The sequence below is a fragment of the Mus caroli genome, chromosome 1, assembly GCF_900094665.2.
Source record: "Mus caroli chromosome 1, CAROLI_EIJ_v1.1, whole genome shotgun sequence".
In the NCBI taxonomy this organism is placed as follows: domain Eukaryota; kingdom Metazoa; phylum Chordata; class Mammalia; order Rodentia; family Muridae; genus Mus; species Mus caroli.
The window spans coordinates 119,961,888-119,987,647 of NC_034570.1; the positions used below are offsets into that span (position 1 = coordinate 119,961,888).

The 25,760-nt window shown below is 45.7% G+C and overlaps 2 protein-coding genes across 3 annotated transcripts in view; one reads left to right on the forward strand and one right to left on the reverse strand.

The window, feature by feature from the left end:
- Nucleotides 1-8,304, forward strand: part of Ubxn4 (UBX domain protein 4) — a 35,794-nt gene extending 27,490 nt beyond the window's left edge. For both annotated transcript variants that reach the window (XM_029477786.1, XM_021159713.2), the window contains exons 11-13: nt 1,593-1,724; nt 3,599-3,801; nt 5,891-8,304. In XM_029477786.1, the coding sequence (XP_029333646.1) occupies nt 1,593-1,724; nt 3,599-3,801; nt 5,891-6,029 (474 nt within the window). In that variant the 3' untranslated portion in view covers nt 6,030-8,304. The remainder of the gene's footprint in view (nt 1-1,592; nt 1,725-3,598; nt 3,802-5,890) is intronic.
- A 5,123-nt stretch (nt 8,305-13,427) lies between these two features.
- The window catches only part of Lct (lactase), a 44,032-nt gene continuing 31,699 nt past the window's right edge, over nt 13,428-25,760 (reverse strand). Inside the window, exons 10-17 of the mRNA XM_021175421.1 lie at nt 24,606-24,896; nt 23,669-23,867; nt 22,596-22,798; nt 20,363-20,472; nt 17,386-17,520; nt 15,930-16,153; nt 14,910-15,140; nt 13,428-13,993 (exon numbers count right to left, since the gene is read on the reverse strand). Of these exons, the coding sequence (XP_021031080.1) occupies nt 13,776-13,993; nt 14,910-15,140; nt 15,930-16,153; nt 17,386-17,520; nt 20,363-20,472; nt 22,596-22,798; nt 23,669-23,867; nt 24,606-24,896 (1,611 nt within the window). The 3' untranslated portion in view covers nt 13,428-13,775. The remainder of the gene's footprint in view (nt 13,994-14,909; nt 15,141-15,929; nt 16,154-17,385; nt 17,521-20,362; nt 20,473-22,595; nt 22,799-23,668; nt 23,868-24,605; nt 24,897-25,760) is intronic.

The following is a 25,760-nucleotide window of genomic DNA, read 5'->3' on the forward strand; positions in this document are numbered from 1 at the left end:
TTTTCGAGACAGGGTTTCTCTATGTAGCCCTGGCTGTCCTGGAACTCACTTTGTAGACCAGGCTGGCCTCAAACTCAGAAATCCGCCTGCCTCTGCCTCACGAGTGCTGGGATTAAAGGCATGCGCCACCACTGCCTGACGGTCCTCTCCTTTCACAGTGGGTTCCAGACTCAAACTCAAGTCATCAGGCTTATGTGACAAATGGTTTTAGTCACTGAGTCATCTTATTGGTCCATTGTTTGATAGTTTGTTTTTCATTTTGCTTTTTATATCAAATACCACCTGTTCTTTTGTTTTTAGATTAGTGTACAAAATAATGAGCTTTAATTATGACACAGTGTCGTTCAGAACATTTTCAAGTTCACATCCACTAACCTTTCACTCTGTCACCCTCCTCTTCCCTGAGTCCTGCAGACTACCGTCTTTCCCTCACTAGTGCCCTTAGACTGTCTTGTCGTCATGCTTTGTGTATTTGGATCATTGTATACACTCATGTAGATCAATATCCAGGGCACACATACAAGAAGGCTGTAGTAGTTGTCTCATGTGCTCTATATGTTCTCCAGTTCCATCTACTTTTCCTATAAATAACATAATTTCTTTTTTTATTCTGTTGAATAAAATTTTATTAGTATATATACCACATTTTCTTGGTCTACTCATCATGATAAATAGCTCCGCTGATTTTATTTTGACCACTGAGAATAGAACAGGATCATCTGCTACTTTTAGGTGCTAATGTCTCTATCACATTTGGGGTTTGTCGTTGTCGTCATCGTTCTGAAAGCCAGGCATTGTGCATAGTTCTTAGTTCCCAGCACTTGGGAGGGAGGCAGGGTCTAGTGAGTCTCTGTCTGTCTCTCGGAGCCAGCCTGGCCTGAGAGTGTGGGATTTAAACTAGAAATCATAGATCTTTCACTGTTTCTTAATGAATGTAAATACAGAGTACAGTCGCACCATAGAGGAGCTTTAATAGGACAAGTGCCTTTTTAAAAGTCTGTACAGTGTCTTAGTTTATGTGGGAAGTGGGAGAGCCGTGTGCAGCCCATGGCACGTGTGTGAGGTCAGTTCTCCCTGGCTGGCCCACAGGAGGGACATTTTTCCCCCATAGCCCTCCACTTACTTGCAACAGCTGTAAAGCAAGGCATCAGTTGGCCTGGAGAGATGGCTCAGGGGTTAAGAGCACTGACTGCTCTTCCAGAGGTCCTGAGTTCAATTCCCAGCAACCACTTGGTGGCTTACAACCACCTGTAATGGGATCTGATGTCCTCTTCTGGTGTGTGTCTAAAGACAACTACAGTGTACTCATATAAATAAAAATAAATAAATCTTAAAAAAAAAAAAAATAAAGCAAGGCAGTGGTCATTTTTTAGATGCTAACATTTTTTAAACCATTTGGATTTGGTATTTCTCAACTACTTTTTGGAACACGGTTTTTCTAAGTGGTTTTAAATTTATGTCTAATTGAATTTTGTAAATTAAGATAATTTTAATTGTAACAATTATTTTAGAGTCTAAAACAATGCATCTTGGTAGTACCTTATTTGTTAAAGACAACTTTGTAAGATTTACAATTCACTGCTCTGTTTCAGACTGTGGGCAACACCTATGGTAATTTTTCACTAGCCACCATGTTTCCCAGAAGAGAATTCACCAGAGAAGACTATAAGAGGAAGCTGCTGGATCTGGAGCTCGCCCCCAGCGCCTCTGTGGTGCTGCTGCCAGTATGCATACAGTTCTGGGTTCTGCCCTGTGGGTTTTCTGTCTGTTCTATTCTTGGTCACTTCTTAGAATTTGAAGAAGAGAAAAGGCTGTGTGCAATTAAAGTAACAAAGTAGTCAAAATTAGATCAATTTATAGTACATCTATTTATTCTGTGCTTTATAAACTTATAGTGCTAATGTTTTGTGAGGCTTTGAAATTTCAACTGTTTTCTATGCAAAAAAATTAACAGAAGAAAACAAATATTGAGTTGTTTCATCTGTACACTGTTAGCTTATGACTGTACTGTCTACCACATTGTAAATATATAACATAAAAATAACATGTAATTCTTTAACTATAGCTTGTAGTTTTTGAGACAAGGTCTTACATGGTGTCTAAAAGCTCACTATGTAGACTAGCCTGGCCTTGGACTTAAAGAGATCCACCTGCCTCTACCTCCCAAGTTCTGATACTAAAGGCGTGCATGCCACCACACCCAATAAGTATAGCATTTTCATCTCCTCTGGAGAAAAGAGACTTAGCAAGCTAAGATATTGCCAAGGTCTCCCTGAAGGGTCAGCTGGGTCTTCATGTCATGTTCACTAGGATTTTCCCTGCTCTAGCCTACAGCTGCTACCACACTGCAAACAGCCCAGCAATCGGGATTTCATGGTGTTCACCAGATTTTATTACCAGTTTACTATTTTTTTTTTCAGATTTAACTATATGAGTACACTGTAGCTGTCTTCAGACACAGCAGAAGAGGGCATCAGATTTCATTACAGATGGTTGTGAGCCACCATGTTGTTGCTGAGAATTGAACCCCGGTCCTCTGCAAGAGCAGTCAGTGCTCAGAACCACTGAGCCATCTCTCCAGCCCCAAGTTTACTATTTCTTAACAACAGCTGGTTCACAGTTGCAGAAATGCCTTGACAATTGGAGTGTGCTGCTCTCTTAGAGGACACAGGTTCAGTTCCCAGCACACACATAGCAACTCACAGCTGTCCAGGTCGAGGGGATTTGCTGTCCTCTTCTAATCTGCCTGGGCACCAAGCATACACTTAGTACACATTTATAACATTCAGGCAAAAACATTAATACACATAGAAGAAAACTAATTTTTTTTTTTTTAAGTTGGTTCAGCCAGGTGTGGTGAGGTGCTGGATAAATGGCTCATCAGTTAAGAACACTTGCTGCGGGCCAGAGAGATGGCTCAGCGGTTAAGAGCCCAGACTGCTCTACCGAAGAGCCTGAGTTCAAATCTCAGCAACCACATGGTGGCTCACAACCATCCGTAATGTGATCAGATGCCCTCTTCTCAGGTGTCTGAAGACACCTATAGTGTCCTGACATATAATAAAGAAATAAATCTTTAAAAAAAAAAAACACACGAAAAAAAACACTTGCTGTTTTTGCAGAGGACCCAGCTTTAGTTCCTAGTTCCAACATGTGCCTCACAGCTGTCTGTAACTTCAGTTCCAGGTGATACATGTGATGTACATACATACAGTCATGTACACACATACACATAAAAGTATTTGTTTAAAAGTAAAAACAGCTGAGCATGATGGTGCATGCCTTTAACCCAGTGCATGGGAGGCCGAGGCGGGCAGATAATGCAGATATTTGTGAGTTCCAGGGCAGTTTGATCTACAGAGTGAGTTCCAGGATGGCCAGAGCTACATAGTGAGACCCTGCCTCAATAAAAATAAATAGTAAAAACAGCTCTAGAAGCCCCATAAGTTCATGGGCACTTGGGAAGAAGTAAAAGGTGATCATTTTTACTTCCTTGGCTTTGTTTCCAGATAAAAGGAGCATCTAAGAGCTAAATGGGATTCAACTGTACTGATGGAATCTTTACTCCTTTGTTAATTTTTCATCTCTTTTTTTCTAGGCAGGCCGGCCGGCCACATCCATTGTCCACGCTTCTAGCGGAGACATTTGGACATTACTGGGGACGGTGCTTTACCCATTCCTGGCCATATGGAGATTAATTAGCAATTTTTTATTTAGCAATCCTCCTCCTGCACAGACTTCAGCAAGAGCCACATCCACAGAGCCTTCAAACTCTGCATCATCCAGCAAGTCAGAGAAAAGGTCTGTGTTCTTGTTGTCTCATTGCAAAATACACAAGTCACATACAGTGGTTTCCTTAATCCTTGTTGCTAGTAAAGCAACTTTGCCTCTTTTCCCCCATTCACTGAACACTCTTTATTCCATAATTACCAATACACACACCCTGCCCCCAGGTATGTAGTATTTCTTGCTAGCCATGATTTTTGTTGTTTTTGAGATGAGATCCCAGTGTTACCCTGGGTAGACTCAAACTTAGATCTTTCTACTTTTGCTTCCCAAGTGCTGGATTAAAGACTTATGCCACCACACTGGGGTTGGGGTGGGAGGGAGATGGATATGATACCATGAGTTTAGCCTGGTTGGGAATACAGAAGATCATGAGTTTGAATCCTTTCTAGGCTATATAGTGAAACTCTGAGCCAAAAGGAAAATGCAAAATACGAAAAGAAAGAGAATGCCATCAGACTTGGTTTTAATTCTTTAATCAAAGCCCTTACTTTCATTACAGATCAAAGATTTAGTTCTATGGACAGCAGTGATGGCTTTATACTCTTTTGGCGTATTCAAAACAGGTTAACAGGAAGTATTAACAGAAGGAGCTTATACCCCCATCTAACAAATAATATTCATTCTTGTTACATAAACTCTCTTAGCATTTGTCCTGCAGAGGGTCCTCGGTTTTATGACCTGGAACTTCTTGCCTCTTCTTTCCAAGTGCTAGCTAGGAGTATAGCTGTTGACTACTGCACTCACTTCTCTTGGGCCCTGCTAAAGAGTAGATAGAACTATTTAGACATCGCAGCAAGTGTATCAGCCCTGAAAGCTATCACTCTGCTGTGTGGAGATACCTAGTCCTGTGTTTCACTGATTCTTTGTAGTCAAAACTTAAGGTTTCATTGCTGTGAAGAGACACCATTACCAAGGCAACTCTTATAAGGGACAGCCTTTAATTGGGGCTGGCTTACAGGTTCAGAGGTTCAGTCCATTATCATCATGGCAGGAAGCATGACAGCGCCCAGGCAGGTGTAATACTGGAAAAGCCAAAAGTTCTGCATCTTGATCAGAAGGCAGCCAGAAGGAGGCTGTCTTCCATACTAGGTGGAGCTCGAGCGAGCCCACACCCAAGGTGATAAGTTTCCTTCAGTAAGGCCACGCCTCCAAATAGAGCCACTTCCCATGAGCCAAACCACTACATTGATATATATGAATACTGCGATTGGCTTATGTGGTCTCTATCTTAACTGTTAGGCACCAAGATCAATTCCTTAGTCTTGCTAAAGAGTAGTTAGAAATATTTAATTCTATAATTACTATAGTATGGAATAGGGTGCCATGTGAATCATTAAAACTTTTCTTAAGAGCCGGGCGTGGTGGCGCACGCCTTTAATCCCAGCACTTGGGAGGCAGAGGCAGGTGGATTTTTGAGTTCAAGGCCAGCCTGGTCTACAAAGTGAGTTCCAGGACAGCCAGGGCTATACAGAGAAACCCTGTCTCGAGAAAAAAAAAAAAAAAACCTTTTCTTAAAAGGGGGAAAGGACTTGAATTTGTGGCAGAGGGAATGGTGAATGTGCCTGTGATTCTAGTCTACTGTTGTTCCATTTTCTGTTGTTCATAGGTTTCTCTAAACTTAGACTCTTTCCTGCTTTCAAATAAGGAAGTCCTATTTATTCTTTGTTATAAGTCACTGGTAAAGGTTTAAAAAGGATTGCAAATGACTGACTGGCCATTTCTATCAGTTAAGGTACAACTGGAGCTTTGTTTAGCTTCTAGGGTACTCTGTAAATTATATCTAGTATGTGTCTGAGCTTGTATGAGGTTGGTTTTTTTTTAAAGGAAGTTAGTTAGCAAATGATCATGTTCTTGTAGGGTTTAATAAGTCATCTGGAAAATGGACAATATGATTTGACTAGTTTGACTTACATAACTGAGGAGATTAAATTAGTAAAGACTAATAAAATTGATTATTGCAGCAGAGGTACAGATATCTTCTATAGACTTCATTATTGAGGTAAAAATAAAATATAGTTGCCTATCCTATATCAGAAGAAATGTGAGAAACAGTTTTGCGTGGTTTGTATTTTATGTCACCTTCTTCTCTTTTTCATTTCAGGGAACCAGTCCGAAAAAGAGTGCTGGAAAAACGAGGGGAAGACTTTAAAAAAGAAGGGAAAATATACAGACTGAGGACTCAAGATGACGGTGAAGACGAGAACAACACTTGGAATGGAAACTCCACGCAGCAGATGTAGGGTAGCGAGCAGTGCAGATTCTCACTGTTTCCTTAGGACTCCACTCAGCGAGACTGCTGCTGGAGAAGTGGGTCAGCTTTATGTTTTCAGACCGTGTATAGTCTTTATTTCTGCTAAGAGGTTTTGAGTTAAGTTGTTTAACCTGAAAAAGTCAAACATGAAATAGCTGGATGCTAGGTCCTTGTGTAGGGTAACCAGCTGTTAAGTCTAGAAGAATCCCAAGGCCACCCTGCCACCACCGCTCCTACTCAGACTCCACAGCCCCTAGCCCAGTGTTTCATTTAGGATACTTTTTGCTGCAAGATTCTCAAGCCACACACAGTAACTGGTATGTCACTGAGTAGTCTGAGCCCTGAGCACCTCAGCGCGCTAATCAGGTGATAACTGATGTTTAGCGTTTCTCTTTGCACTCATCAGCCTCAAAAACAACAACAAAAAAATCTTGTAGTTTTTGATCTTACTTAAATATCAAATAAAAAAGGTTTTCAAAAAACCAGAATGATCTTATTTTTGCTGTGAGCATCTTTGTTGTACAGGGCTGTATCCAGGTCACTTTTGTCTGACTTTTTCCTCCCAGTGCGGCCCTGAAGATGTCAGCAAAATAACTGAGTACCTTTATTTAGAAAAATAAAATGTAGAAACTCTGTGTCCTAGGTTACTGATGCATCTGTTTTGTAACCTGTTCTCATCGATGCCAGGCAGATGAGAATGGCCAGTCTGCGGCTTAGATTGTTCACTAATATTCCTACTGAAATCTCACATGCAGCAGTCACACTTGCCAGGCCAAAGCCCAGCACTGTAACACTAGGGTAGAGAGAAGGCACTTCATCCCCATTATTCCTGAAAGTTGGGGCGTCTGAAACGTGGGTTATGTTTTGCTGTTCTTCTGTTTTTAGAATGGAAAGTCAACCTGACCCTGTGTCAGAGAACAGGAGGAAGAACTCCTCTCCCTGTGGAGTAACACGCACACGCGTGTCGCGTGTGAGCTGTGGTGCTGGTGGGAAGCAGGGGGCAGCTAAAGTGCTGGGGCAACAGAACCTTCCTGAAAACAAGCCTAGGAACTTTAAATATGTCATATTTTCACACAATAGCTTTTTGTAAGTAATGATCCTCATTCCAGAAGTTTAGCTATGAATAGTCCTAATATTAGTTAACTTAAAACTGAAAACAACAAAATGCCTTCTGTAGACGTAATTACTGTTGAGAAATGGAACATGCTAATCCAGCACTTGCCATGTTTATTGAATGTCTGCGATGTTGGTGGAAAGAAGGCAGGAAGCATAGCTGTAGGCACAGGATGAATTGAGCTTTGTAAATTGTGTGTGTAGAGGGTAACGGGCTAATATATATGTAAAGAGAAGAACACATTAATGATGTATGTCCTTGGAGTTCTCTTGCAGTCTTCTTCTGCATTGATCACATTTGTTAAAACTTTTTAAAGAAGTTGTTTGCCAGGCATGGTGGCTCACACGTAAAATCCCAGCGCTTGGGAATCAGGTGCAGGAGTTTAAGGGCCAGGCTGGTCTACATAGCAAGTTCAGGCCAGACAGGACTACAAGGTCAACAACAAAAATGCAAGTTTTTAAAACTTTGTAGGAACCATCTCATCTAATATCCAGTCATCTGAAAACACAGCAAGCTGGGCGTGGCATCTTGTTCCTGAACAGTACTTGGGAGATGGGGCAGGGGTCTCAAAGCTCAAGGTTATCCTCAGGTCCAGGCTCAAGTCCAGCCTAGGCAGAGTGAGATCTGTCTCTGCAATAACGAGGCAATATATGAGTTTAAAAAAAAAAAAACTTGTTAATGGTATGAATCCTGGAGAAACATTAAGTACCTCAAGTCAATTTGTCTTGAAGAAAATCAAATACAAGTCTTAAAATGTCCATAGTTCATGTGTGAGTAACAGGATCACTCTTCAATGTTATCTCTTTAAAAAGTACACATGGAGCTGGGCGTGGTAGCCAGGTCTGGTGGGATCAAAGGCGTGCGCATTTCTGAGTTTGAGGCCAGCCTGGTCTACAAAGTGAGTTCCAGGACAGCCAGGGCTACACAGAGAAACCCTGTCTCCAAAAAACCAAAAGAAAAAAAAAAAGTACACATGGTTGAAAAAAACCTCAGAATGTAAGAAAAGGGTGTCTCTGTCCCAGCGTCTACCCTACTGCCACTACCCAGAGGTAACCTCTAGTCATAATTTCTAATGTCATTTTTAGAAAAATTTTATGCATATAATCAAATATGTAATCTTTATTTTTAAATAAATGGGATCATATTGTATGTACTACCCTGCATTTTGCTCTTTCCTTACAGCCTCAAAGACCTTGACCTGCCTATACACAGCTAGCTCTCATTCTTCCTGTCTGTATCAGTTCGAAGGACATAAGCACACAACTGGTTGGTTATATTCTGTGATTAATCAAAATTACGTGGTTAGCCCAGGTGTGGTGGCACAGATTTTTGATCCAAGCATTCAGGAGTCAGAGGCAATAGGATCTCTGTTTGAGGCCAGCCTGGTCTACATAGTTCCAGGCTGACTCAGACTACACAGTGAGCATCCTGGAGGGGAGAGGTATTCTGACTGAAAGTGGACCCATGGGACATGGGGCGTTAACCCTAAAGGATATTGGAGGTTTGGATTAGGAAAGATGGCCAAATTCGCTCTTTTAAAAGTTGCATGAATTGAGATGCTCCTCCATCAGGTGAGACTGGACCCCACCACTCTGCTGTCTGCCATCTGCTGTCCTTCATCTCTGTCCACATTGTAGATGTGGTGCTGAGGACTGTCTATGCACTGTTCATCTTGAATGAACGTGAACTTTGGATTCATTTGGTTTTGGGTTTTTTGGTTTGGTTTGGTTTGGTTTGGTTGTTGTTGTTTTGTTCTGTTTTATTATCACTACAGACTCATTGTATCATCCAGGCTGGCTTTGAACGCACAGGGTGCCTGTCTCTGTCTCCTGAGTGCTGGGTTAAAGGCTTGCAGTACAACTAAGACAGTTGTCAATACTCCTGGTCATGCCAACTGACTTTGAAACTGTCTTCCAGTTTTACTTTTTTTTTTAAAGATTTATTTATTATTTATATGTGAGTACACTGTAGCTGTCTTCAGACACAGCAGTAGAGGGCGTCAGATGGTTGTGAGCCACCATGTGGTTGCTGGGATTTGAACTCAGGATCTTTACAAGAACAGTCAGTGCTCTTAACCGATGAGCCATCTCTCCGGCCCTTTTTTGGTTTTTCGAGACAGGGTTTCTCTGTGTAGCCCTGGCTATCCTGAAACTCACTCTGTAGACCAGGCTGACCTCGAACTCAGAGACCCACCTGCCTCTGCCTCCCAAGCGCTGGGCCAGTTTTACTTTTGTATTTTTTCTACTGGTTTGTACAAACTCTGTGCTCATAAGAAAATCAACTCTTTACTAGCATGCAGTGACCATTTTGTCCTTTAATCTTTCCTTTTTACTTTTAAAGATTTCTTTCAATATGTATATGTGGGGTGCACATAGAAACAAGAAGAGTGTTAGAAAGAACCCCGGAGCTGAGATTACAGGCTGGTAACTGAACTAAACTCAGATCCTGTAAGAGCGGCAAAGCACTCTTAAGTACTAGGCCATTTTCCCAGCCTCCTAGAAATTGTTTTTCATTATAGTTAGGGAGAAAGGGAGGAGGGAAGGAGGGAGAGGAACAGGCATGAGCACGGAGGTCAGAGGACAATTTGTGGAAATCAGTTCTTGCTCTATACGAGTCCCGGAGCAGGCTCAGAGCCCTTTTATTTTGTTTTTAACATGGTCAGGGTTATTAATTGTGTTTCTTTTTGGCCTCCAGGTTTTGAGTCACTAGATTTCTAGGGAAAGAGTCACAGACGTCTTTCCCATTTCAAAACCTAACTTTTTATATCCTAACATTCTTGTTTGGGGGAGGGGGCAATGGAAATGGGGATTTTCTGAGTAGCCTCACATGTCCTAGAATTCTAGACCTATATTAAATTCTAATATAGTTTACTTCTTAAAAAAATGTTCTTGCTGGGAATGGTGGCGCACGCCTTTTATCCCAGCATTTGGGAGGCAGAGGCAGGCAGATTTCTGAGTTCTAGGCCAGCCTGGTCTACAAAGTGAGTTCCAGGACAGCCAGTAAGAACAAAATGTTCTTACTTCACGTGTATTGATATTTTGCTTGAATGTATGTAAACATACTATTTGCTACCTGATGCTTGCAGAGGCCAGTGGAGGGTGCCATATCCCTTGGAACTGGAGTTAGGGATAGTTACAGGCCATTAATTATTGATGCTAGGGACCTGGGACCTCTGTGAGACTAGCAAATGTTCTTAACTAGCCGGGCGTGGTGGCGCACGCCTTTAATCCCAGCACTCGGGAGGCAGAGGCAGGCGGATTTCTGAGTTCGAGGCCAGCCTGGTCTACAAAGTGAGTNAAAAAAAAAAAAAAAAAAAATGTTCTTAACTGCTGAGCCATCTCTCTAGCTCCAATTAATAACACTTGGTCATGAATCTTTCTGCCCAAGAAATGTCCTCCGCATTTCAGATTTAGAAGCACCCACATTTGACCATAGTAGTACATGTATATAGTCCCTAAGTTCTCAAGCAGAGACAGTAGGATAACCCTAAGTTCAAGGCTAACTTGAGTTACATGGAGGTCCACTGTCAGTCCTGGGTAAATAATTATTATGCCCTTTTCAAAAGATTCAAAACCCAAACCACTGGGCAGCCTTTTCCTATCAACAGAAAAAGAATGTGTGTTCACCAAAGGCTCCTGACTGCCAAGCTAGTCATAGAACCTTTGGATAAAGTTTTTAGATAAACTTTTGGATAAAGTTTTTTTAAAGATAGTATTCATGTATAGGTGTTTTACCTATATGTATGTCTGTGTATCACATGCATGCAGTGCCCACAGAAGCCACAGAGGGCATTGGAGTCCCCAGAACTATAGTTATAGGCAGTTCTTAGCTGCTGTATGGATGCTAAGAATCAACCCCAAGTCTTCTTGGAGAGCAGTTGTCTTAACTACTGAGCCATGTCTACAGCTTCCTGAAGAGACCTTTCTATGGATATACTTTAGGTTAGAAATGCTTATGAAAAACAAACTTTCAGACAGAATCACTCTTACTTGTTTTTAAATTTTTATTTTATATGAATGGGTATTTTTCCAACGTGTATGACTCTGTGTCACATGAGTACCTGGTTTCCAGGGAAGCCAGAAGAGGGCACTGGATCCCCTGAAACTGGAGTTAGCAACAGTTATGAGCAGCCCTGTGGAGACTGGGACTGAACACTCAGGTACTCTATCTAGAAGAGTAGCGGGTGCTCTTAATCGCTGAGCCATCTCTCTAGCCACACAATAATCTTTTAAAATTAGCCAAAAACTAGGGGTTATGGCCTCTACTGCCCCCTGCCCCATCCCCTAGCAGGGTCTCATGATGTGTGATCCAAGCTGGCCTCAAACTGGAAAGCCTCTACCACTACCTCCCGAGTACTAGGATTAAAGACAGGCACATACTATCATGGCTATAGGCTTAGATTTTTTTAAAAACCTCCTTTTTCTTTTTAAAAAGATTTATTTTATATGTGAGTACACTGTAGCTATCTTCAGACACCCCAGAAGAAAGTACTAGATCTGATTACAGATGGTTGTGAGCCACCATGCGGTTGCTAGGAATTGAACTCAGGACCTCTGGGTCAGTGCTCGTAAATGGCCGAGCCATCTCTCCAGTCCTTAAAACCTATTTTTATTTTATGTACATGAGTGCCCTGTCTACATGTACACTTTTGTGCCAGAAGAGGGTATCAGATCCCATTATAGATGAGCCACTATGTGGTTACTGGGAATTGAACCCAGCACCTCTGGAAGAGCAGTCAAGTGTTCTTAACCACCTAGTCATCTCTCCGGCCCCAAAACCTACTTTTAATAAGGGTTCAAAATCCCTTCAATCGCTACCCCACCCCCAGCCCCCAACCCCTGCTTCTAGCCCACATCAAAGGTAGAGGAGAAAAGATGGTAAAAAGGACAAGGGAGTGTGGACCTGTTTAGTGGTTCCTTTGGCAGTTCCAATCTCTGTTTGTCAGGACACCAGCAGTCCATTTCAGTAGTGTCAGGATACCAAGCATGATCTGCATCAGTGGCACGCTCCAGCAGAAACCGCCAGGCCTCTGCCAAATCAGCACAAGGCAGCAGAGCAACCAGAACCAGCCAGGATGCCATAAATTCTCTGCCATGCTCTCTCAAGGAAGCAAAGATCAGTGAAGACAAAGACCACTGCAAGGCTAGCTATGCAAGCACACCATCCAAACATCATGTGTCCTCCCAAGGGTCTTGACCCAGCAAAACACCATGTGAGACAGTATCACATGACATATCCAGAAACTTCCACTTCACATGGCTAGACTTGCTTTTCATTTTTATTTAGTTGGTTATTTAGTTGACACGGAGTTTCTATATGTAGCCCTGGCTGTCCTGGAGGTTGCAAACTCACAGAGATCCTCCTGCCTCTGCCTCCTAAGTAGTAGGATTGAAGATGTGTGTGTGTATCACCATAACTGGCTTGCTTTTTATTTTAAAAATAATATCCTGGCTGGGCTGTGTTGGTGCAGGCCTTTAATCCCAGCACTCAGAGGCAGAGAGATCTCAGAGTTCTAGGATAGCTAGATATGTTATACAGAGAAATCTTAAACAACAATTAATTCACTAAATAATAATAACAGCAATTTCCTAGCTATCTGAGAATGGTCCGGAACAAAGGAGATTTCAAATGTTTTCCACTGTGATTGTTTCTTTGTGTATACAAGACAGTTGCTAAAGGCCATACTTTGTCTTCTCCCATTGGTGTGGTGGTGTGTTTTGTAAATGGATAAACAAAGGAGCATCCATTTTTGTTTCCAAAATGTTCTGGCCAAAGACAGGCAAGGTCATTGGCCCCAAATACAGCAGAAAGAAATAAAATTCCAGGAAAATGTAGCCAGGCTGTAAAGTGGAAGTGGGGGAGTGGTCAGGAGGATTGTGGTACCTGAGCTTAGACTAGGTGGTGTTTTCAGAAAGGCTTCACAGGCTGAAGAAAGCATTGACAAAGGGAAGGGAGGGAGGGAGCACAGGATGGTCAGGGATCCACTGTACACGAGCACCACCACAGACAGACAGACAGAAGAGGGAGGGAACGAGCTCCACAGGCCAGGCTCAAGTCTCTTGGGCCTTCAAGCCACGGCTCAGGCCTGGTGTCAGTTGTCTGATTTCAGGAGAGCCGGGAGTGCCATAAAAGTTGGCAAGGGACATAGAACAAAGGCCCCAAGGAATGTAAGCAAGCAGCCGTGGTCTGTGTTCAGAAATGCTTCGTGTAGCATCGTGCAATCCCATTGAACTTACTTGTCAAGAGGGGCCACAGCAGGACATGACACAGGTCTCTATTTTCCATTTTATTCTACATAGGTTTATGGAAAGAACTGCAAGAGGGGGCAAGACTGGTTCTTACTAAAGGAAGTCTGTGCTCTTGAGTCTACCATCAAACCCTGAAATGAGGACAGAGAACCACGAGGCAGTTCAGCCTCTGCATTTCCATGGGGGTGTCTTGCAGGCTTCTCAGAGTCCACAGAAAAATTCCCAGCGCCAAAGATGTTTTCATTTCAATTGGAAACTTGAGACGCTTCAAGATGGAAATTACCTCCAGCAGTGCAGCTCACTGCAGGCAGGAGTCTGTTGCTAGCATGGTGGCTAGCCAGGCTACTCTGCAACTTGAGGAGGTGGTGACTTGTCAGAAGGAAGAAATTCGACTCATACCGTGGTGGCCTGGCTGTGTTGTCCCTTGCTTGGAGCGCTTGCAGTATTTGTATAACAGAAATGCCACGCTGCAAACTCCAAGCAGCACAAGAGCGAAGAGGACATACAGCGCCGTCTGTGCTTCTGCCGTGCCCAGCATCAGCCCCAGGAAGGGCACCTCTGACTTCACAGGGCTGGCAGTGGGCCCAGCATCTAGGAAAAGACAGTAGAGGCTCAGGCTCTAGCACTGTTAGCCACCAGCCTGCTCTGAAAAAGTCCTGCTGGCTCCTGCGGTCCAGAGACTGCATAGTGTACACCCCAAACATACACAGGACAAGCAAGCTCGTGGCTGTGGTGTCGGCATGGGTCCCCTGCACTGCTGTGTTGTTTGTTTTTTTAATTTGTTTCTATAATGTGTACGTGCATACCATGATGCTCATGTAGGTTGGAAGACAGCTTTCAGGAATACTATTTTGGGTTCCTGGTATTGAACTCATACCATAGTGCTTTTACCTCTGAGCCATCGCACTGTGCCCCAGCAAACCATATACTCGCTTCTCTCTTGAGACGGGCCTCTGGCTAGGCAGGTGGCCGTGGATGACTTGGAACTTCAAACTCTACTGCTTCTGCCTATTAAGTGTTACGATACCTTTTGTATGGTGCTAAGTATTGAGCACCCATCATCTCGTGCATACTAGGTGAGCTCTCCACCAACTGAGCCACATCCCTAGCCTTGTTTTAAGCATCACTTTGGGCAACTAAAGGTCATCCCGAATTGGATAATGGTCTTGTATTTTCATAGTCATTTATATTCTATAATCACCCAGCGAGTACCAGCCCCAGTGCTTCTGTAGTCCTCTGACTTGACCTAGTGACTGCCTGCAAGCATCTGTCCTCAAGGAAGAGGCCACTGTGAGTTAGGGGTGGGCAGGAGAATCTGAAGCTGCTCATTCCTACAGCAGGGCCCTGGCCTCTACAGGCAACACCAGCCCGAAGCGCCTGGAGTACCTGCTGACAGGTGAAGGGGTCAAGCTGTGGGCAAACATCTGAGCTGGAAGGTGAGTTGGTGGGAAGAACAGCCTCCTCTTGCCCTTTCCCCATCAATTGGTTCCTCCCAGAGCCACCTCACCTTCTGGTTGCTGGAGACAAGGATGAGGTCCTTGTGCAGGGTCAGGAAAGCCATTGCAGCGGACTATGGAGGCGTAGACCTTGGCTGACGCCTTGGGGATCCTTGGCAAAGAAGGGTCAGAGCGGTTCACAAAGTGCACACCGAACCTCTCTGCGAAGCCTGTGGCCCATTCAAAGTTGTCCATGATGCTCCAGACCGTGTACCCTCGAAGGTCCACCTTATCTCGTACAGCTGCTCAAACACAGGCCTGGTGTGAGTCTTCTTCATATCAAGACACCTGTGTGCCAGGCCTCCTGAAGCCAGGCTCGTGGCTGTCCCCACTGTCCTAATAGTAGAGTGTGAGTTCAACTCTGAGAGCCCATCCTGTGCAGGTCCTCTATCATGGATGTGCAGGGCCATCAGGATCTTTCTAGAAGGCTCAGTTCTGAGTGGAACTTCGATAGCCTGAGCTAACCCCACCCACTGCCTTCCCTGTAGCTCAGGAGAGTGATCTGAGTCAGGACCCTGAAATACTCTCCCATGGAGAGGCAGGAACTGTAGAAGCAAAAGATCCGAGCTGTAATAGGACCTCTGGCCATTTCCTTGGCTGTGGTAGAGCCCAGGGCCTACATAGATAACACACACATAGTCTGTGTTCATGTGAGTGCTATGTGTGGGTGTATGTAGAAGCCAGAGATGATCCTCGGGTGTTTTAGATTCTAATTTAGGTCTTATGGCTGTACACTGAGCACTTTACTAACTGAGCTATCTCCCCAGTCCTACCACCTTAGAAACCAAAAGCCCAGACCACTCTTGGTCTGCTGCAGGACAGTAATGTGCAGAGATGCCAAGAAGCAAGAAAACCTGAGGTCTTGCCAGTGCAGGCAACTGGTTTTACTTAAACGTAAATCTAGGAAGGGAAAAGACCTTAGATTCTAGCTTCAAACAAATGCTTAAACTCAAGAGCCAAAGGCCTTGGCATGCCAGAGCATCCTCCTAGGGACTCTGAGATGCTCACGCAGTGGATGCAAAAGCTCTTACCTTTGAGGGCTTCATTAATGTAGCTGCGGAGGTAGTAGATCCTGTCGGTGTCATTGAGTTCTGGGTCTCCTCGTCGGGACACTCCATTCTCTGTGACATAAATTAGAGGGTTGTTGTACTCCTCCTTCAACCAGTTCAAGATCCTCCGGAAGCCAAAAGGGGTCATCTTCAGCCAGAAGGAGCCAGAGTCTGGCCAGGAGCGGTCTGTAATGGAAGCAACTCCCCTGCAAGTTTACAAGGTAAAAATCAGCTCTTGTTTATAAGCTCCAGGTCTTGCTTATGGAAGCCACCCTTCCCCCAGAACACACTTCACAGTAGCATAGCAGCTCTGCATGTCCTGTCTTCTGCTGACATACAAGCGCTACCTTCAGAGAATGGGTCCTCAAGTCACCGGTCATTTTGGAGGTGCTCATCTGTGTAGTGGCAAGGAGCAGACAAGTGAGGCCCATCTCAAATGTCCACATCCCTGACCCTTCTACAAGGATGAAAAAGAAAGGGGAACGGCTCGTGGCAGTGGGATGCCTGCCGTATCTGACGAGCCCTGTGTTTGCACAGATGAAGCCTTCTCCATCCCCAGATTCTTTGCAGCACTTGATTCCGCGTGGCTGAACTGAATGTTCTATCTCATAGGCCCTGGGGGAGGTTTCTGGGGAAACAGGCTCAGAACTTCAAGACTACACGGGAGCAAGTAGAGGGTCTGACTAGGGTTCCAAGTAGAGGTGGGGAAAGCAAGGCTTGTGTGTGAAGAAAGAAGCAGGAAAATGCTTGGTGTGAAAAAAGACGGAAGAGAAGAGCTGGAGAGGTACCTCTGTAAAGTGCCTGTCTTGTACGCATGAGTCCATATTAAAAGGAAAGAGGGGGAAGGGTGTGGCAGCACCTGTTTATACTCCCAGTGCTGGGGAGGCAGACAGAGAGAGCCCTGCATATGTGTGAGCGTGTACACACACAAAAGGCACAGGAAGTTTTGCTGTTATAAATAAATCACAACTAAGAGGATAACAATTATAAATAATAACAGTAACCTCTCTCTCTCTCTCTCTCTCTCTCTCTCTTTTCTTGGTATTTGAGACAGGGTTTCTCTGTGTAGCCCTTACTGTCCTGGAACTCACTCTGTAGACCAGGCTATCCTCAAACTCACAGAGATCCCCCTGCCTCTGCCTCCCGAGTGCTGGAATTAAAGATGTGCACCACTACGGTTGGGTCTCATTCTTGTTCTCGCTGTTTCCTAGGTGGTCGTGTGTTATTTATACAGTCCATAAATGATAGTTTGGCTTTGTATTGAAGAACGAAGTCGAGGCCTGTGAGAGGGAAATGGCAGTGCTGTGTGGCTATCACTTGCTGCAGACGAGCACACCCTGGTGTCCACACCATGAGATATGTTCTGAGGCCACACAGACCCAAGCACAAGCCAGGCATGGAATGCTTTCTGCCTCACGTGCCCTGTTGACCACTTTACCTGTCGGCATCAAAAGACGAAACAGCAGCGGCATAGTTGAGGTTGTAGGCTAGGACAGTGGTGTAGTGGTTGAACCCAAAAAAGTCAAAGGTGCCCTGGATCTTCTTCTTCTCGCTCTCTGTAAATTCAGGGAGCCTGGAAAGAGGGAGCCATTAGGGGATGAGCCTTCAGGAAGAATCCCACTTTGAGGAGCGTATCTGGACAGGGTAGGGAGCACTCAGAACTCCAGGCCCTTGGCTGTGAGTAAGGCACAGCTGTAGAGAGAGAAGCCCTTCTGTGTGCTGCTTCCCTTCTCCCCAGAGAGCCACCCTGCCCATCGCCTCACTGTCCTGTGTAAGCTCTTGGCAGGCTGCCCCCGCCCCCGCCCCTGCCCCACTTCCTTCAGACATTCGGAGTTTTACCATTCGTGATAGATTTGAAAAGCACAAGCACATCTCGGGTAGCCACCTTAGACGATTCCTGTATGCTCCTAACAGTCCTCCCAGCTCGCCCTTGGTGAGTCCCTGCACTTCCCCTGGGCTTGCTGTATTCAGGTGCCTTCTGATGTCTAGCCTCACTTATAGGATTGCTCTGAGAACTCAGTGTTGGATGTGTGCACTTTTCTACACTCACTCTTCCACTGGGCTTGTGTTCCTCACCCTTGCTTCTCTCTGGAGCCCATAATACCCCTCAGCTGGTGCCCTCAAGGCCAAGGCCCTGCCTAGCTTCCAGACACACACAGCTCAGGGCCTACACGGCAGCAGGTTCAGTCTCAGCTCTGTGCTGCATGTACTCTGTCTGTACCCTAACCCTGAGACACAGTGACTTCTGTTCCCCAAGTCCTTGTTGCTGTGAAGGCCTAGCTCCACCAATATCCTGCCTTAGCTGTAAAGTCCCCAGGGTCTACACGGCCGGCCTCCCAGGTTTCTTTGGGGTTGTCTTTCTCCTGAAGAAACGGAGAAGTGGGATTCCATGGTATCTCATCACCCCGGCTGCTCTGTCAGCTACCGGAGGGGCCGGACTCTGCCTAGGGACCCTACTCGGTTCTGACCCAGATGTACTGTAGCAGCTCGGCACAGCTGTGTGGAGGAGCCATGATGCCAACTTGCAGACTGGCACATCAGACCCTGGCCAAGCCTTACCCATCAGGACCTGCCCTATACGGGCCAGGTGTGTACAACATAGTAAGAACTAGAATTGTAAATATCCCATGGTGGGAGAGATGGCAGATTTGGGGGAAAGACTCCAAGGCTGTTAGAAATACATACTTGCTGAGTTCCTTTCCTCCTCCACGGGCCACATGACTAGTGGAGAGCTGGTGAATCTGTTCCCACAAAGCCAGCATCTTTTTGTGATTTTGCACATGCTACACTCCCAGTGGCAACTGGATGATTCTCAAACCTAGGCGGCTGGCCCTGGAGGCAGGCAGCCCTGGTCTGAGCATCACTCCTGTGGTTAAGCACTGCTGCCCTGGCCTTTATTCCTCATCTTTGGCAGTTATGGGATCCATGACAGGCAGCTGCTCCTGACAGGAAGTGTGGAGAGCCGGGAAGAAGGGCGGATGCGGTATGAAGCACTGCCATCTGCTGGCTCAGTGACATGACAACAAGCATGTGCCCTACAGTCCCCAGACAATTGCTTTTGCACAGGGTGACAAACTAGAGTTGGACAAACTGGGGAATTTGTCCTTAGAGTGTGGCAATGGGGTTACTTAGAAGTGGGCACTCTTGGGACAGAGTCCATGCTGTTCTGGAGAACAAGAACAGTAATAGCAGTCGTTTGTCCCTTGTCAGGCTCTGAGATGATGCTTTGTTCTTTTTTAAAGATTCATTTATTTATTATGTCTAAGTACACTGTAGCTATCTTCAGACACACCAGAGAGACCATCAGATCTCATTACAGATAGTTGTGAGCCACCATGTGGTTGCTGGGATTTGAACTCAGGACCTTTGGAAGAGAAGTCAGTGCTCTTAACCGCTGAGCCATCTTCCCAGCCCAGATGATGGGTTTTTAATGAAAATTTGTTTTCATAATAAAAAATAAATTTTAGGGCAAATACAGAAGTGGATGCTCATAGTCATCTATTGGATGGAACACAGGGCCCCCAATGGAGAAGCTAGAGAAAGCACCTAAGGAGCTAAAGGGACCTGCAATCCTATAGGTGGAACAACAATATGAACTAACCAGTACCCCCAGAGATCGTGTCTCTAGCTGCATATGTATCAGAAGATGGCCTAGTCAGCCATCATTGGGAAGAGAGGCCCCTAGGTCTTGCAAACTTTATATGCCTCAGTACAGGGGAACACCAGGGCCAAGAAGCGGGAGTGGGTGGGTAGGGGAGCAGGGCAGGGGGAGGGTATAGGGGACTTTCAGGATAGCATTTGAAATGTAAATGAAGAAAATATCTAATAAAAAATTGAAAAAAAATAATGTATTGGCATGGGGGTCTCTGGAGTTGAATAAAAGTTGAATGGACTTCTCAAAAAAATAAATTAATTAAAAAAATGTTTTCATACTAAATGCTTTGATTATGTTCACCTTCTCCAACTCTACTCAGATCCTCCCACCTCTCTACTCAATTCTAGCTAACTTTGTGTTTTCTCTCAAACAACAAACAACAAAAACAACAACAACAACAACACCTACCCACAGATCAGGACTCAACTCTCATCAGAAATGCATCTTCCTGTAGTAGATGGGAATTAACACAGAGACCCAACTGGACAAAGTGCACAGACCAGAGTCCTTGGAGCCCTAAGTCCTAAATGCCTCCATCCAGCCCCTCCCTGCCCTCAAGGATCTCTGCACAGAACAGGAGGTGGGAAGATGGTAGGAGTCAGAGGTGACGGATGACTCCAAGACATAACAGGACTGAGCTGTGTCTCACATGCTGTCTGCTGCATGCAATCTTCTTAGCACAGACAGAGCTGTAGGCATGGCGCCCTGCCTGGCACTGCCACCCAGACCGCACACTCATTGCTGTGGACCCAGCACTTACCTGGACTTGTTGAGGCCTGCCGCCAGGCTTCTGTCACGAATCCGTGTCTTCATCACCTCAGGGTAATCTCCATTTTTGAAGATGGGGTGTGCAAACCAGCCCCCCATAAACTGTGGAAAGAGAGGGCGTGGTAAATCTTTGTTGAAGCTGATGTGGGAGAAATGTCTCTCACCTTTCACATGCTCTGGCAGCCCTAGGAGAGGCTGGACCATGAGGGCCATTCTCTCCCGTCAGGCATCCTTCATTGAACATGCTATTCCCTGTGGGTGTCTATTTACTATAGAATTAACTTCCAGGGAGAGTGTATGCGCATTTGTTTTATGAATTAGAAAATCAGGGAGGCCAGGCATGGTGGCGCATGCCTTTAATCCCAGCACTCGGGAGGCAGAGGCAGGTGGATTTCTGAGTTCGAGGCCAGCCTGGTCTACAAAGTAAGTTCCAGGACAGCCAGGGCTACACAGAGAAACCCTGTCTCGAAAAACCAAAAAAAAAGAAAGAAAGAAAATCAGGGACACTAAAGAGTTTCTAAGAAATCAAGGGATTCTGGCCCCGGAAGTGATGGGTTCAGCCGGGCTCTATTACCTACTGTAGTCAGGTCTCAGTGTAGCACAGGCTAGCTTCAAACTCACTATATAGCCAGGGATGGCCTTCAGACTCACAACCCCCCATGTCAGTCTTCATGGTGCTGGATTACAGGCACACATCAGCACCATCAGTTTATGTAGTGCTAAGGACAGAACCTCAGGCTTCATGCATGCTAAGCAAGCACTCAGCCAAGTGAGTTACACCCCATCCCTGTACTAACACGTTCAACTATCAGTAGTAGTGGTGTGTGCATGCCTCAGTGTGTGTGTGTGTGTGTGTGTGTGTGTGTGTGTGTGTGTGCATAACAGAGTGACGGTGAATGCCATAGTTGCACATATGGGAATCAGAAGATAGCCCTCGTGGAGTGTCTTCTCTTCCTCTTTCCTGTGGGTTCCCAGGATAGAACTCAAGCCCCCCAGGTTCGCATTGACAAGGACCTCTGCCTGCTGAGCAATCCTACCAACCACAAACAATTCTTTAAGACTTAAAACTCAGCTCCTGGGTGGAGAAGAGCGCGTCCTGCTCTGCAGAGGACCTGAGTTTGGCTCTCAGCAGCCTGGCTGGGTGGCTCACAACCGTTCCCTGGATGTCTGGTGCCCTTTTCTGGATGCCACAGGCTTCTGCCCTCGCACGCATGTGCCCACACACAGATACATATGCACACACCAAAAAGTAAAATAAATCTTTAAAACTCTCCCAGTCTCTTATCATCCATGGCTTTTGCCACAGCACACTTGTGGGCGAATAGGAAAGATTCCGACACGGATGAAAAAGGCGACGTTCAGAAAAGTTCAAATGCAGAATACCTGGTAACACGGTAGGTTCTTAAAAAAGAAAATCAGGGGGATGAAAGATACGTATTTCACCTTTCACAAAGTAAGCTGGAGACAGCGAAAAGATTTCCTTTAAAAAGCAAGCACTGGGGCTGGTGAGATGGCTCAGTGGGTAAGAGCACCCAACTGCTCCTCCAAAGGTCCAGAGTTCAAATCCCAGCAACCACATGGTGGCTCACAACCATCCGCAACGAGACCTGGCGCCCTCTTCTGGAGTGTCTGAAGACAGCTACAGTGTACTTACATATAATAAANAAATCTTAAAAAAAAAAATTAAAAAAAAAAAAAAGAAGCAAGCACTTCAGAACCAGCAAAATTTAAAGTCATTTTTAAAAATGTAGCTCTCAGGCCCTTTCTCTTTTTCTCCCCTCCCCCTCTCCATGGAGAGTCTCCTGGCCTCAATCCTTGGGGCCCATGAACTTGCCTGAGAGCAGTTTCCCAATAAACTTGCCTTCAATACAATCTTAAAAAAAAAAAAAATTAAAACATCAGTCCACCGATTAAAAAAAAAAAATCGGGCTGGCGAGATGGTCAGTGGTTAAGAGCGCCGCCGCTTTTCCAAAGGTCCCGAGTTCAAATCCCAGCAACCACATGGTGGCTCACAACCATCCGTAACAAAATCTGATGCCCTCTTCTGGAGTATCTGAGGACAGCTACAGTGTAATTACATATAATAAATAAATAAATCTTTATTTAAAAAAATCAAGTAAGAGTAAAACTGAGTCTAGATCCAAAACCATTATGCTTAGTCTCCATCTGTCTATTTCTGTTCAACTGGGAGAGAAGACTGTCGAGAAGCGACAGAGAGCACAGACCTGTACGTATCTCCTGGCTGCCTCCACATCCTCCTGGTTGGAAGGATCCCTGGGCTCGGCCCAGTCGCTGCTAATGGTGATGGAGATCACGCCTCCCTGGCTGTTACGGTATGTGCTGTTGTAGAGATGCCAAGCCTCAGCGTGAGCCTTTATTAGGTTGTGTCCGGCAGTGTATGGAGCTGTGCCGGGTCTAAAAGAGATTCCTGGAAACATACAAGGATGTCAGCAGAAAGCATCATCCTGTCTGCATATGACACTAGGAAGACTGGGATTCCAATGTCCCCTACTGAATGGCAGAGAGTAGTCAGCCTTGTGTCTTTCTCAGGAGAACAGGCAGCAAAGAGTGCTTGTAGGAAGAGAATGGGATTGCTTGTGGGCGGCCGCAGCAGCACTCCTGCTGGGAGAAGGTACTTGATCGATCGTTGTAGGCTCGTGTCCCCTTCTGCAGTGGGATGTCTACCATGATGTATGCTCAGAAGCTGAGGTCCTTGAGCTCTAGAGGACCACCATGAAGTCAGGACTGGCAGACACACCCAATGGTCACAATGACCCGCTCCAGGAGAACAAGTGCTCAAATCAAAGTGCCAACTGAGAGCCCGGAAGATAAGTCTATCGGTAATTCAGGAAATATCTCCCCATTCCATTGCAAGTTTAAAAACAGAACATGTGGAGACACACATGAGTGAGCACAGGTAGAAGCCAGGGGACAGCTTCAGGTGTCATTCATAGGAAGACTGTACTTCGCTGAGACAGGGTCACCTGTGGCCTACACTAAGCTAGACTGAGTGACCAGTGGGCCCCGAGGAGCCACCTGATTTTGCCTTCTCAGGGTTGGGATTACAAATGTGTCTGGGTTGTTTGTTTGTTTGTTTGCATGGGATCCTGGGAGAGAATCTGAGCCCCATAATTTCATGGCAAGCACTTTACCCACAGACCCATCTTCTCAGGCCTGTGGAGGCAGGGTTTCCAACACATTGTCTGGCCATGATTCTCATGCCACCTGGAGTTCGAATCTTCACGGTGCTAAGAATATTATGACCCAAAGAGCTGACAAGCTGGACGAGGGCCTTTACCTGGAGCAGACACCCCGCTGCCGTAGCCGTGGGCCGCAATGACAAAGGGTTCATTCAGTGTGATCCAGAACTTCACTTTGTCCCCCAGCCTCCGGAAGAGCACATCGGCATAGTCCTTAAACCGCTGCACAACTGTCTCGTTCTCCCAGCCCCCGACGTCCTGCAGCGCCTGGGGCAGGTCCCAGTGATACATGGTCACCTATGAGCAAGTCAGAGCAGGGGTCCATCAAACGTTCCCTCAGGAAGCTGGCGACATGAGACATACAAGTACAGCGCAAGGGACAATGACTCGGAAAGGCTCAAGGGGCTTTGAACCATCTCCAGGCCTGGGGAGGAAAGGTTTCCATCCTTTAATTCAGTACCATGTGAATTTACAGACAACTCAAAACCAAAGTTGAAAACCCAGTTAGATGCTGGGGAAAAGGCTCAGCAGGCAAAGGTGCTGCCACCAAACCCAATGACCTAAGTTCAAGCTCCAGAAGCCACGTGGTGAAAGGACAAAAGCCACTGCTATGAAGTTGTCCTGGTTCACACACACACACACACACACACCCCACATCTTTTGGGGGTTGGGAATATGTCTTGGTAAAGTACTTGCTTAACATGTATGAAGCCCTGGGCTCCAGCCCAGCACCGCATATACAGAGAGTGGCAGTGCACACCTGTAAGCTTAGCTCTTACAAGGTGGAGGCAGACAGATCAGAAGTTCGAGGACATCTTCAGCTACATAAGGAGCTGGAGGCCTGCTGGGATGTATGAGACTTTGTCTCAAACATAAGTCAATAAGTAAGACCCTATCTGACAGATAAACAAATGCATATGAGAGGCAATACCTTAATGTATTTAACATTAAATAAGTAAAATAAGAACTCAGCATTTTGTTTGTATCAGAATGGGGCTCCTCTTGACCCACTGCCTCCAGGGGCCACATCCTCACCTGTGGTGTGATGCCAGCAGCCAGCAGCGCATCTATGAATCGAACATAGTAGTCGAGGCCTGCTTCGTTGATGAACTTGGTGGTTCCGTCGGGGAGGATTCTAGGCCAGGAGATGGAGAAGCGGTAGTGGGACACGCCCAGGTTCTGAAGGGCCACCACATCCTCAGCAATCTTGTGGTAACTGTCGCATGCCACGTCCCCGTTGTCGTCATTCCCAATCTTCAGTGGAGTGTGGGAAAATGTGTCCCAGATACTAAGTCCTTTGCCATCTGCTCTCCACGCACCTTCAACCTAAAGATGACAAGAGGCGGTCTAAGTCATCTGAACAAACACAGATTCTCGAATGTTGGCTCGGGGAGCCTCCTCTGCATACCCCGCCTCCAGATGCTAAAGTTGCACCACACTGCAATCTGCTACTGTGCTGCCTTCCTTGTGACCATGCAGTGCAGGAGTGCCCCCTCCCCACTCTCTCTCTCTTGCCGTGTGTGTGTGTGTGTGTGTGTGTGTGTGTGTGTGTCTGTCTGTCTGTCTGTCTGTGTCTGTGTCTCTGTATGTCTGTGTGTGTGTGTGTGTGTGTGTGCATGTGTGTGTGTGTAAAAGAAAGACAGAGACAGGGAGAGTCTCATCCGGCCTAGGCTGGCTTTAAACTCTGTAATAGGAACCAAGCATTCTGTTGAGTCTGCTCCCTGTGCTCCATCCCCAACTCCCTGATTGTAGAGTTCACCATACTTTCCCAATTAATGCCCTATCACCTCCAAGGATAGCCAAACAGAAAGCCAGGATGCTGCTGTGGAGACTTTGTAGTCCAGACACACACAGTGTTTCTATGCCGTCCTCCTCCCTCTGACTCCCTTCCGATAAGCTCCTGGAGAATGCCTGTCTATGGTGGTCAGTGGGTACAGAGGTACCGCTTCTGTAATTTACTTTAAGACATTTCAACAATAATGCACATCCAGCCCTGCGTTCAATAACGCACACCCAGTCCTGGCTGGGGGAGTGTGGAGTGGAGCCAACAGGAGCAGTCATGGGGAATCATCTGTGTGGAGGTGAAGGAGGCTGGAGCCAAACGGAATAGGTAAGGAAGGATGTAAGAGGGCGAGAGAGAGAGAGAGAGAGAGAGAGAGAGAGAGAGAGAGAGAGAGAGAGAGAGAGAGA